The 14,748-nt window shown below is 38.6% G+C and overlaps 1 protein-coding gene across 1 annotated transcript in view; it reads right to left on the bottom strand.

Moving 5' to 3' along the window:
• Nucleotides 1–9,615: 9,615 nt before the first annotated feature.
• The window catches only part of LOC139708055 (peptidyl-prolyl cis-trans isomerase B-like), a 109,782-nt gene continuing 104,649 nt past the window's right edge, over nucleotides 9,616–14,748 (bottom strand). Inside the window, exon 6 of the mRNA XM_071620038.1 lies at nucleotides 9,616–9,718. Within this exon, the coding sequence (XP_071476139.1) occupies nucleotides 9,616–9,718 (103 nt within the window). The remainder of the gene's footprint in view (nucleotides 9,719–14,748) is intronic.

A 14,748-nucleotide genomic window follows, 5' to 3' on the forward strand; every position in this document is an offset into this window, starting at 1 on the left:
TTCTTTCATATTTCGAATTTCAGAGGAAGTTTGGTATACAAACTAACTTTCTTCAGCACGGTGGATTGTGTGCTTCTATCCAATCATTTGCAAAAAACTGCATGTCGAAGATGACAGAACCTTTTATTCCTCATGGTTTAAATGTGATAATGAAACATAAGAAATGTTCTGATATTTATCAAACGTTGTTAAGACACCCGTCAAAACATTGTAACAGATTTGTAAAGTGGTGTAGTATGTTGGATCTTGATGATGAAACATGGTCTTTATACTGTTTAATCCCTTTGCAATCAACTATTGATATCAATATGAGGTGGTTTCAATTTAACATTCTCAATAGATTATTACATATGAAAGACGCTCTTTTAAAATTTGGTCTTGTAACAGATAAAAAGTGTACGTTTTGTAATGATAGTGAGGAAACCATAATGCATATATTCTGTTCATGTCCTTATTCAAATGATATCTGGAATAAGTTTGAGCGATGGTTACTCCTGAAGATAGATAAACAAATTGTATTTACAAACCAACATAAGTTATTCGGATTTTATGGTCTTAACAACAGTGCGTTAAACTGTGTGATGATTGTTATAAGAAGAGAAATTTTTTCAGCGAAATAAAAAAAACCGTTCCGTTATTTGAACATATAATATCTGAGATAAAATTTTATTTTGAGTTGGAAAAATGTATAAGTCAAATGAATTGTAGAGAAAAGAATTTTGTGACAAAATGGGCTTTATTCATCAGGTGTTTTTGAATATTTGATTAAAATTACGTTACATTATTTTCAGGGTTGTTTCTGCCAATAAAAAAAAGAATGATAAATAGATTATATGTTGTAAAAAAGTTAAAGAAATTTTGTTATTATATGTACAAGTGCAGTAGGCCACTAATTGTCGATTACTGAATTATTATTCTGTTTTGTATTTAAAAAATCTTTTGTAAATGTCACTTTCTGAATATGTGTATAAATAAAACACCCTGTGGAAGGGGGAAATTTTTTTTTTTTAATTTGCACACGGCACCCTCAACTACCGGCCGCGTCGTGCTTGCGAAAACTCCCTAATATCCTGCATCGGACGGCGCGAGTTTCGTCCCCGCTCCGCCTCCGTTTCGACGTCGAGGACGAAAAAGAAAAATTAATTAGATAGATGCATAATGCATTTTTGTGCGTGACGAAAGAGCCGAGCGTTTTATAGGGCTCACACCCATAAATATTTCCCCATAGGGATGTGTGTTAAAAATCAAATTTCAAAAAATTCTGTAAAATAGCTGGGAGAAATGAGGTGTTTCAGCTTCATTAACCTGGATAAGTGAGATATACTCTTTCATCCATCAAATTTTCAGGGTGGATTCTTCAGCCCAAATTCTGTCCAGGGGTCCGCAAAGCCAGACTACGAGTTCTTCTCACTCAAAAAATCACCTATTTTCCGTACACGTACCCAATGAAATATAGTCCCCTCAAATTCCATCAGAAAAGCTTTCATCTTCCAACCAAAATGCAGTTTGTAGAGGAGTTCATACTCAATATCTACAGCTTTTCAGTTTTTTGCCAAACTACATCATTGATTTTTAATCAATTTTTTTCTTCATTTATTTTGGTATCTTTGATACGAATTTGTGAAGGGGTCTGGGACATTCCATTTTATTTACGGGTGTGAACCCTATAGTAGAGGTGATATTTCTCATTTGACTTTTTTAACATCATGAATGTGTTTTTGATGATATTTGCCCCTACATCATATGGGAAATTACACATTCAAGGGCTATACAGCTTCTCAAAGGGACACTTTGGAAAATCATGCCCTTTGAGGTTTTTTTAAAAAAAAAATGATCTTGCAGTGTTGATCAGTTCTTCATAAGATGAATACATAGATGCAGGCGGTAATCCTTGATTATGGGGGTGTCATCATCACCTTATTGCCTACAAAGTACTTTAAAAGACTTTGTTTTGTCAAACAGACTAACTTTATGAATTTTGACCTGTTTCAGTGGTAGCCAAAACAAAGAAATACATTTAAATAACACAGTCATTCAAAGTTGTGTGATGCTGATGGCTGCTATGTACAAAGATCTAGTACCACAACAACATAATATTAAAGAAAACAAATTGTAGCCAAGCAGAGTTGGGGGGGTAGAGGACAGGGGTAGAGGACAGGGGTAGAGGGGGGTAGGAAGGAAAAGGGGGAGGGAGGAAGAGATCTAACACAATAGATCAACATCCGGGGGAGTTGTCCCCGGGGGAGTTGTCTCCGGGGAGTGGTCCTCCGGGGGAGTGGTCCTCCGGTGGAGTTGTTCCCGGGGGAGTCGTCCCCGGGGGAGTGGTCCTCCGGGGGAGTGTTCCCCGGGGGAGTGGTCCCCCGGGGGAATGGTCCACCGGGGGAGTTGTCCTCCGGGGGAGACATCCTCCGGGGGAGTGGTCCTCCGGGGGAGACGTCCTCTGGGGGAGTAGTCCTCCGGGGGAGACGTCCTCCGGGGGAGTTGTCAGGTGGGAGTAGTCCCTGGGGGAGTTGTCCTCCGGGGGAGCAGTCCTAGAACCGTTGAGGGGACATTGGCCTTTTGATGTTTGGATTCTCATTTAGAAAAGGCAGTCAGACCTGCCATCTTTGGTATTGAATTCCGTATACAATAACGAAGATACAGAATGAAGTATATTTGACCTTTGACCCCACTTTGCACAGCCAAGATGGCATCTGAGCACAAAGTGTTTATTTTGTGAAATGATCTTTGTAACATGGTCTTTGCGTATGCAAAATATGGGAAAGATGGGACATGTATTCACCAAGATACAGGATGAAACATTTATGACCTTTGACCCTAATTTACATACCCAAGATGGTATCTGATCAAGTACTTGTTATTTCATGAAATAATGTACGTGACATGAACTAAACATGTGCAAAATATGGGGGTGATAGGGGCTGTCTTTTTTGAGTTATTGCAAAGGAAGTTGCAAAAAGAAAGAAATATCTCAATACATCGAGGATAAGCTTTGATTTCAACCAAGCTTTTTAACGTAATCCCGACATCGTATGAAAAAAACAAAGAGCACATGTTGATAGCGCAAAGTCTCAGCTACAACATATGAAAATCTAGGAGAAATTCACCGAAGAGTAAGTGAGCTAGTTCTCGATAAAGACAATCATGTCAATTTTCACATCTAGAAAAATTCCCTCCCATAGAGTCAACACGTTATAACGAAGATACACAAAGAAGTACAGATGACCTTTGACCCCACTTTGCACAGACAAGATAGCATCTGAGCAGAAAGTGGTTATTTTGTGAAATGATTCTTGTAACATGGTCTTTGCGTGTGCAAAATATGGGAAAGATAGGACATGTATTCACCGAGATACATGATGAAACATTTATGACCTTTGACCCTAATTTATATACCCAAGATGGTGTCCGATCAAGTAGTTGTTATTTTATGAAATAATGTAAGTAACATGAACTAAACATGTGCAAAATTTGGGGGTGATAGGGCCTGTATTTGAGTTATTGCAAAGAAAGTTGCAGAAAGAAAGAAATATCTCAATACATCGAAGATAAGCTTTAATTTCAACCAAGTTTTTCGACGTAATGCCGACGTCGTATGAAAAAACGGAGGGCATTTTTACGATAGCCCAGAGTCTCAGCTACAACACATTAAAATCTGGAAGAAATTCACAGAAGCATAAGTGAGCTAGTGCTCGAAAGAGATAGTCATGTCAATTTTCATTTCCACAAAAACTGCACTCCCCTAGAGATAACACGTAAACTGGTCAAATTTGACAAGATTACATTCAATCCATTTTTACGAGGTGATACCGTCATCCAATCAAAATTTTGTGGTGACATTAGTGAAAGAACATGCAATAAGCTATATTACACTGAAATCTGGGGCAAAATCGGCAAAGGATAAGTGAGATACAATCGAATGAACTTGAAATTTGATGACGTCATTTTGAAAATTTACTTTTTTTATTTTATTTAGTAATTTGATATCTTTTCATCATTTTTCCAGCATCGCCAACCCATGAAATGATATGTACAACTCATCAGCTTTCAGAATATGTAAAGAAAATGGGGGGGGGGGGTCACTGTCCATCCTGACGAGTAAAATCGGATTTAAAATTGGCGGTTTTTTGGCATAGTTGCACTGTATATCGCCATTGACGCGCGCGCGGAATTTCAACTTTGACGGGCCCGTATGACGTAATATTGGGTCGGATTGACTTGAAACTTGGTAGAATTATTTCTTGACATTTCAGACATCTGATCCGTGTGAAAAAACGGGAATTTTCTGTTGCATATGAGCTGTGCGTGCGTATATAGGTGCGCGCGTACGCGTCCGTCGATTTTATATGAAATGCTCCAAATGACCTGAAACGTGTGCAAAACAATTTTGAACTCGATTAGAGAACGTTAAAATTTCAACGCACACGTACGCACTCGTTTATTATAAACATGATCAATTTTATGACATGAATCAATAGAACTTGACTTGAACTATATGATATGTAAATTTCATTGAGATATTCCATTCCATTAATGAGATACGAATAATGAACGTGATTTCAGATAATGACGTCATAGTGACGTCACGGTCGATTGATCTCAATGATACATTAGATCTGTCATCCCTTGAAAATGATACATATATGGTATAAGTTTGAAAGTGATAGACGAAGAACTTTTTAAGTTAAATAAAGAATCACAGTACAGATACAGAAGGTGATCCGAGAGGATACTCGGATCACCTAATGATAATGTACCTGTGTCTGAAGCAGATGGTGGTTCTATGATCTATCAAACCAAGGTTTGGTGAAAAAGAAAAGAAGAAGAGAGCAAATGAAGACGAAAACATTTTATTTCTCTCAGCACAATAGCTACAAAAAAACACACCTGGGGTAGTCCTGCTCAGCACAAGATTACGTATGTTAGTGCAGTGAAGCAGTTTTGGACAGTTTGCGCAGGACTGCTAGTTATATACAGTAATGGTCTAAGGCGACGCGGGGGTCCGCCATAGGTTTTGCACGCCTTTGTGTGTGTGTGTGTGTGTGTGTGTGTGTGTGTGTGTGGCTATCTCCTCCGAAGCTGGAAGCGGGAGGGTCTCTTCTATTCCCCGTTCGGGTTTCGTCCGCGCTCCGCCTCCGTGTCGACGTCGTGAGCGGCGCGCGATTTTTTTTTCCGTAACCCTAACGCGTCGAAATTGCCAATTGTGTCACTTGAGCAAAGACTATCAGTGTACAAGTTGGTTTTTGTACGCATGTGCGTGGACTTGGCAGTTTGGCGTTGAGTTCGTACTGTTACAAAGTACATACAGAGTACCATTGGCATACATGTAAATAGCAGATTACAAATTTGACAAAGAAGGTTGCTTCACTAACCTATATACCGCTACGTGTCGCTACGTATATATAATACTTTGATTATGATTTATTCCAAGCTTCAATTAGATTTCCAATTTACTTTTTGCAAGATATAGATGACGACGTCGAGTTTAGTTTGCATGCATCCTAGTAACGCAGGTCTCGCGAGACACAGGAAAAGTGTCAGCAGACGGCGAACAAAACTACAGAAATACCACCTCAGGCAAAGCCGAACGCGAGGGCGATGACATGTGAAGTGGAAACACACACACACACACACATACACAAACACACATACACGCGCATACACATACCCATACACACAAACCCGTTGTTATGTTTCTGCTTGAAGGACGGCATCCCATTCTCACATTGTAATCTGATTCTGTGGTTAGCAGACGACCATGCCAATGGTACTCTGTATATACTGTGTAACAGTACGAACTCACACCTAACTGTCAAGTCCACGCACATGCGTACAAAAACCAACTTGTACACTGATAGTCTTTGCTCAAGTGACACAATTGGCAATTTCGACGCGTTAGGGTTACGGAAAAAAAATCGCGAGCGGCGCAAACCGCTTCAGTGTTATAATGGGGTGTAGCGAAATCTCTCGATCATCTTTCGTTGACACACACCACAGAACGTTCTGTGATACACACACGCGCACACGATGTATACGGGTTATCAGTGGCGTAACTACGGGGGGCCACGGGGGGCACGTGCCCCCCCCCCCCATCCGCTGGTTTAAAAAAAACAAAACAAAACAAAACAAACCAAAACAAAACAAAACCTTACCAAAATGGTAATTCAAGGGTTAGTAAAAAGCTTTTGAAATCGACATGAAAGGGTGATAAAGAAATAAGATATTTTTGCTAAGATTTCTTTAACCATAATTAAAGAGGTATATAGTGTGAAACATTGTTCAAAAAGCCCGGAGCCGACAAAAGATTGCGATTCAGCGTGATTCCTGGTTGGCGTTCTGAATATACGCAGGATGTGCGCAGTGTCCTCAGAACATCCGAACGGCAAAAAGAGTCGCTGCAATGTTGCGCAATGTGATGTAGAATATACACCTTTGTACCTTACGTTTCGTTATATCAAAGCTATATTATTGATTTTGCAGTGTTGCTTTACATACTAGTCTATACTAAAATGCCTTGCATTGCCAATAATAAGACTTGACCTGGGCTATTTACCTATTTCCTAACTTTTCCATGTATATAAAACACACACAAACACAAACTATTAGGGGGTGCTCTAAAGTGCGGATTTTGGACATCTCTCCCCCGCTTGGTCACTTCGACGCCCCCTCGCTGGTCATACCTCCCCCAATCATAAAAATAAACCGACACCCTTGACAACCAGTGGCGGATCCTGGGGGGGGGGGTATATTTTGTGGGGGGGAAGAAGTTGAACTCTTAGACTCAGTGGGAGAATGATGGAGGCATGACTGCTTGGCTCTGGAGTCAAAACGCAAGTGTTCTTTATTCATTGCTCTCCAGTATATTGTTCCAACGCATTTACATTTGATACATCACTGTACATCACGTTTACAAAACATGTCCCGGTGACTTTCCGGTGTCGTTTACATTTGCATCGCTGATATCGTGTGATAAGGTGAAGATAAATGACAGGGGGAGCGGAAAGGAAGTGGGAACAGAAAGTGGCTGTCAGCGTATCAGAAAATCTTGATGAGAGAAAGAAACCAGAGAACGATAAGAACTTGGCTGTGGAAGGGTGGCGGTGAGATGTATGACTTCAGTGGCGTAACTACGGGGGGGGGGGGGGGGGCACGTGCCCCCCCCCCCCCCCATCCGCTGGTTGAAAAAAAAAAATTACCAAAATGGTAATTTAAAGGTTAGTTAACTGCTTGTGAAATCGACATGAAAGTGTGATCAAGAAATAAGATATTTTTCTAAGATTTCTTTTAACCATAATCAAAGGAGGTATAGTGTCAAACATTGTTCAAAAAGCCCGGAGCCGACAAAAGATTGTGATTCAGCGTGATTCCTGGTTGGCATTCTGAATATAAGCAGGATTTAAGCAGTGTACTCAGAACATCCGAACGGCAAAGAATCGCTGCAATGTTGCGCAATGTGATGTAGAATGTACACCTTTGTACCTTACACTTCGTTATACAAATATATCAAAGCTAGATCATTGACTTTGCAGTGTTGCTTTACATACTAGTCTATATTAAGATGCCTTGCATTGCCAATAATATTTAAAGGACAACTTCACCCTCATAGACATGTGGGTTGAGTGAATGCAGCAATATTAGTAGAACACATCAATGAGAGTTTGAGGAAAATCGGACAATCCGTTCAAAAGTTATGAATTGTTGAAGTTTCTGCTCAGTCACGGCTGGATGAGAAGACTACTATAGCTTGTGATGTCATATGAGTACAACTATATAAAGAAAGTATAAAGAAAATTCAAGATATTTTCACTTTTCTCACATAATAAATGAACACTCGACTTCTCTCTTTCAGAAGTCAGGGGGAGTAATATTACCCCTAACATAAGTCAGTAACAAGTCGAAGAAATGTGCACTTTATTTAAAAAGTCAAGTTTTGTTAAATTCTCTTTTTATTTTCCGTATATCGTTGTACGCATGTGACATCATACACTGTAGTAGTCCTCTCTTCCAGCAGTGATTGCACAGATATTTTTAAAATTCATAACTTTTGAACGGATTGTCAGATTTTCCCCAAACTTTCACTGATGTGTTCTACTAATATTGTTGCCTTCACTCAATCCACATGTATATGAAGGTGAACTTGTCCTTTAAGACTTGACCTGGGCTATTTCCTAGCTCTTCCATGTATACATAAAAACCCACACACAAACACAAACAATGTAGGGGATGCTCTAAAGTGCAGATTTTGGACATCCTTCCCCCTCTTGATCACTTCGACGCCCCCTCACTGGTCATACCTCCCCCAATCATGAACATAAACATCAGCATTTTTATGGAGTGAAACATGTGACGCTCGTCCGAGTGACGATCGGTGACGAGATAAATTCTCGTTTTTGTGAAAATTTGCAGCACACTTCTGGTCATCTTTAGCCAGTTTACTATGTAAATACACCTTTGAGGAGAGCTACATGGTACTTGGATGGGATATACAGAACATTTTGATTGTAATTCTGAGCCAATGAAGTGTCGCCTGATGACCACACTACTGACCAAGTCACTGGTTAGTCCCACATATACGTGCTGTGATTTCAAACGCTGCCCTTCAACATACAACAGTATATGCTCCGAATTTTTCCGTAAGTGAACATTACCTGTCTTGTTCTGAAATGTTTCCTGCATTCATTATCATATAATGAGCAAGTAACTATGATTCTCATCTAATGGAACAGTTTTTGGAATGCATCGGTATCAGTATATCTATTAATTGTGGATTCGACGCTCTCTATGCCTAGATGGCGGACATTATGCTGTATGATATAGTATCGTCTTCATCACGGAAAATCTCATCAGGGTGGATGTTTACCCTCCGACTACCCTCATCTCTACCCGTGCTAACATACTGCCACCATTCTGATTGAAGATTTCTACTTGTTTCACCATAATCCAAAATGGCGTCCAAAACCAAGATGAACACCGAAGCCACCGTCGTTCAAGCTATTCAAGACTATCTGAAAAGCGATGCCTTTTTCAATGCCATTGGAATGGCCGTAGAAAAAGCTGTCGACAAGCATGTCAATCAACTCATCGAGCGACTGACCAGCCTGGAAAAAAGTAACTCTGAAATAAAGGAAAGATTAGACCACAATGACGCCGTATCACTGCAGCTGGAAACGGATTTGCGTCAAAGAGAAAAGGAGCTTCATGAATTAAAGCACTCCCTAGCGACTCAGGCCACCTCCATTGACAACCTGAAGAGAGCTATGAATGAAGCAGACCAGTACTCGCGTCGGAATTGTCTGAAATTCTATGGAGTAAAAGAATCTGCCGGTGAAAGGACTGATGAAGTCATCTGCCAGATTGTCTCCCAGCAACTTCAAGTACCCCTCACACTGGATGACATCGAACGGTCACACCGCGTTGCTTCAAGGAAACCAGGCATGACGAATGGTTCCTCCGCTACCACTGCTACTGTTGCCACTGCGCAGACTCAGAACAGCGAACTAGGAAAGCGACCGAGAGCGATCATTGTCAGATTCTGTTCCTACCGTAAGCGGAGTGCAGTGCTACACGCTCGTAGGAAATTGATTTTAAGGCTCCGGCATGGCAATTGATGAGGCACTAACTTCCACCAATGAGGATCTTCTCTGGGCGGCGAAACACCACGATAAAGTCAAAGAAGCGTGGTCGATCGACGGCAGAATCTGTGTATTGCTGCCAGCGTCTGGCGGAAAAACGATCAAACGTATAATCAGAGGTCGAGATGAACTGAATAAACTGTGAACACTTACTGATGTTGCATTCCAATTTACTGTATACTTTTTTCTGGAATATAAGAGACATATTGCGTTCCTTTTTTTTTTCTTTCTTCATACTTACCGTACTCAACTCAATGCTCATATATACCCTTATTGATATTGCACTTCTTTTGTGTATCAATGATTTTTTCCCCTCGTGATTTCTTACTGCTTGTATTTCTTTTTATATTCGTGTCAACCCATTTTGTGTCTAATTGTTCGTGGTACTGATTTATGTCATCATACGACAGATGTATTCTATGTGGAAGGCAAAATAGTGTTACATTAAATGTCAATAATTCTGAGTGCAATGATTGCAGATATGATAATATCGATAATGTGAGGAGTCTTCAGGATGAATCTGTCAATGAAGCTACATATCTCTTGCCAGATGAATATAATAACATATCTTTCACCACTGGTAAATCACTTACATTGGTTCATTTTAATTGCAGAAGTCTTAAAAAGAATTTTCATAAGTTTGAAACAATAATTTTATCCGCGAAAAATAAATTCTCTGTTATTGCTCTTTCCGAAACGTGGTTAACAGAAGATGAAGTGATGCCTTTGGATGGGTACTCATACGTGGGTAGCGAGAGAAGGGAGAAACGAAGTGGTGGCGTTGGTTTTTATGTAAGTAATGAAGTAAAGTTTGTAATACGTAAAGATCTTGATGTATTTAATGACAGTATTGAATCAAGTTTTATAGAAATCCGTACAAAATATAAAAATGTTATACTTGCCGCTATTTATAGACCACCTTCTCAATCTATTGCTGAATTTTTACGATATCTGGAGAACTCATTAAGCAAAGTGTGTGATGAGCAGAGAGACTGTATTTTATCCGGTGATTTTAATATTGATTTACTGAATGTTACGTTATGCTCAGATGTTGATAAATATGTTGATGTTTTGAAGACGTACTCATTTAGTCCATTGATACTTAAACCAACTAGAGTAACTGAATATTCAAGTTCACTGATTGATAATATTTTTGTAAATAGACCTGAAATAGTCAAAAGGGCAGGGATTATAGTTACAGATGTAAGCGACCATTTGCCTGTATTTTGTCATTATGATTTCGGTAATATTGAAAGTTCTGAAAAGATTTATAAACGCAATATTTGTGATAATAATATGATGCAATTTTGTGAAAAGTTAAATGAGATTGATTGGAATAATGATGTAATACAGGGGAATGTTGATGATCAATTTGATAAATTTATGAAAGTGGTAACTCAATTTTATAATCAGTGTTTTCCATTTATCGAAAGTAAACGGAAGTGTAATCAATATAAAAAACCATGGTTTGATAATACTCTTAGGAAAATGTGTAATAAGAAAAATGTATTGTATTCGAAGTATTTAAAGAACCCAACAGAGTATCGAAAGGCTGTTTATATTGCATGTAGAAATAAAGTTAATGCTGAGTTACGTCAAAAGAAGCGAAATTATTATTATAATAAATTTAAGAATGTTCATAATGATATTAAAGGTACGTGGAAAATTATAAACAGGCTTCTTTGTAAGGTGAGGGAAAAAGTGCAATATCGCATTTTGCAACCGAACAGGCAATTTCTGTATGATCAATATGCCATTGCTGATACATTTAATGTATTTTTTAGTAATATAGGTTCAAAAATTGTAGATCCAGTTCCATCTACCTCTTCACATTTTACGAAATTTTTATCAACAAGTAATAATCCTCACTCTATGTTTTTAAGGCCTATACAAGTATGTGATATTGTCGAAATTGTACAAAATTTAAAAACAGGTAAAAGTCCTGGATATGATGATATTGATAGTTATGTTATAAAGAAGAGTATTATTTTATTTGTAAATCCCCTGTGCAATATGTTTAATACATCTTTAAAGGATGGTGTGTTTCCAAAGTGTTTAAAGATAGCAAACCTTATTCCTGTCCACAAAGGAGGTGATAAAGATCTTTTAACAAATTATAGACCTATTTCTCTTTTATCTGTTTTCTCGAAGATATTTGAAAGGTTGATATATAATCAGCTGATGAAATTTTTACTTGAAAGAGATATTTTATATTCGAAACAATTTGGTTTCAGAAAAGGATATTCTTCATACATGGCTTTAATGGAATTAAATAATATAATAGCACAGTCTTTTGAAAATAAGAAGTTTTTGATTGGATTATTTTTAGATTTGTCTAAAGCTTTTGATTGTATGGACCATAGTATTCTTATCAAAAAGATGGAAATATATGGTATCAGAGGTACTGCATTGAATTTGTTTCGGAGTTATTTATGTGATAGAGTGCAATATGTGTCCATAAATGGTATATCGTCTACATATCGTTGTGTAAATATTGGTGTTCCTCAGGGATCTGTTTTAGGGCCTTTATTATTCCTTATATATGTTAATGATTTGCATTTTTCAAGTAAGTTACTTCACACTATTGCTTTTGCAGATGACACTAGTTTATTCTTGTCTGGTAATGATATGAATGTTCTTTGTTCAACTTTTAATCATGAACTTTGTTTAGTTAATGATTGGTTTCAAGCAAATAGACTTAAATTAAACGTGGATAAAACATGTTGTATGCTTTTTAAGCCTAGAAACAAATATATTGTAAATGAAGTTGATATATGTATTGATAATTGTAAGATTTCTTTTGTTAAGTCAGTGAAATTCTTGGGTGTAGTAATTGATGAAAAATTAATGTGGAAGGAACATATTGATATGGTTTGTGTGAAGATAAGGAAAACAATCGGTGTTATGAATAGGCTAAAACATATTTTACCGTTCAACATACTTATTAGACTTTATCAAACCTTGATCTTGCCGCACCTTACCTACTGCAATATCATTTGGGGGAACAGTGCAATATGCCATTTGAATCGAATTTTAGTTCTTCAGAAGCGTGCAATAAGAATCATAACGAACTCGAAACCATATTCGCATTCCAGTCATCTGTTTGAAAAATTAAATTTTCTGAAAATATTTGATATTAATAAGTCCCAAACTGTCTGTTTTATGTATCTGTTTAGAAATAATATGTTGCCATGTTTTTATGATTTTGATTTTGTAAAGAATAATGAAGTAAGTAGATATCGTACAAGACGGGGGGAAGATTATAGATTGCCCAATTTCAAGTATGAGTTCTCACGATCCACAATAATATATATTGGCCCTAAGATGTGGAACAGTCTCCCAAATGATATTAAGCATGCAGTGTGTCTCTATATCTGCATTCAAGAGAAAATATAAAGAATATGTCGTAAATTCATATACGTGCAATAATGCCTTCCTGTAATAATTTCCTTTATGCTAATATATGTACATATCAGTAGTTTTCGTTTTGTCTTGTTTTGATTTGTTTTGATTTGTTTTGTTCTTCTTTTTTTGGTATTGTGTCATAATTGTTGCTGTTTACTAGGGAGAAGCCTTGACAGGTCAATGGCCTTTGCTTCTTCCTCCACACCCTGTATTGCATATTATGATTGACATGTTGTCCTGTATTGTTCATTCTCTTTTTTTTTTTAACCAGTTGTGCAAGTTGTGGAAATAAATGAAATGAAATGAAATAAACCGACACCCTTGACTACCAGTGGCGGATCCGGGGGCGCACCGGGCGCCCCCCTCCCCTTAATTTCCAAAGCGAAAAATTATAGCTACAAACGGCAGTTTTTGGACTGTAAAATGTCGAAATTTTCAAGCAAGCTCGCTCCGCTCGCTCGCATTAAATCACTATGCCATTCCCCTAATGTTGCTGCCATCAATTGCCAGCAGTTGAGCCCGATGCGCCCCCCTTAATTTCCAAAGCGAAAAAGTATAACTATACAAACGGCAGTTTGGGGACTTTAAGATGTCAAAATTTTTAGGCTCGCTCGCTCCGCTCGCTCGCGTTAAATCGTTATGCCATTCTCCTGATGTTACTGCCAGTAATTGCCAGCAGTTGCGCCCGGTGCGCCCCCCCCCCCTTAATTTCCATAGTGAAAAAATATAGCTACGAACGACAGTTTTTGGACTGTAAAATGCAAAAATTTTCAAGCTCGCTCTCTCGCATTTTATTGTTGTGCCATATTCTCCTAATGTTGCTGCCAGTAATTGACAGCAGTTGCCCCCGTAAAAGATATAGTTACAAACGGCAGTTTTCGGACTGTAAAATGTCAAAAATTTAAAGCTCGCTCGCTTCGCTCGTTCGCATCTAATTGCTATGCAATTCTCCTGATGTTGCTGCCAGTAATTTGTCGTTATACACCGTCATTTCGTAATCCATGTAAGGAAAACTTACAATGTTGCTCAATGACTGTGCGGTGGAATGTATCACATTCCGTTATGTAATGTAGTCCCCATTAAGTTTGCAGACTGACAGCGTGCGCACACACACATACACACGCACGCACGCACAAGCATACACACCCTCAAAATTACTTTTCCACGAGGTGCCCCCCCCCCCAATGTTTTGACCCACGGTACGCCACTGATGACTATGGAATGAATGAGATATGCTGTTCACTGCTACACCATATATACATAATATTTCTTGTGCAGACACAATAGGGGGGCGCACCGGGCCCCCCCCCCCCCCTTAATTTCCAAAGCGAAAAAGTATAGCTATACAAACGGCAGTTTTTTTACTTTAAAATGTCAAAATTTTTAGGCTCGCTCGTTCCCTCGCTCGCATTAAATCGTTATGCCATTCTCCTGATGTTACCGCCAGCAATTGCCAGCAGTTGAGCCCGATGCGCCCCCCTTAATTTCCAAAGCGAAAAAGTGTAGCTATACAAACGGCAGTTTCGGGACTTTAAAATGTCAAAATTTTTAGGCTCTCTCGCATTAAATCGTTATGCCATTCTCCTGATGTTACTGCCAGTAATTGTCAGCAGTTGCGCCCGGTGCGCCCCCCCCCCCCCCTTAATTTCCACAGCGAAAAAAAATATAGCTACGAACGACAGTTTTAAAAGATATAGCTACAAACGGCAGT

The sequence above is a fragment of the Diadema antillarum genome, unplaced genomic scaffold, assembly GCF_040938485.1.
Source record: "Diadema antillarum isolate AM-2024a unplaced genomic scaffold, OU_Dant_1.0 seq00001296_RagTag, whole genome shotgun sequence".
Lineage (NCBI taxonomy): Eukaryota > Metazoa > Echinodermata > Echinoidea > Diadematoida > Diadematidae > Diadema > Diadema antillarum.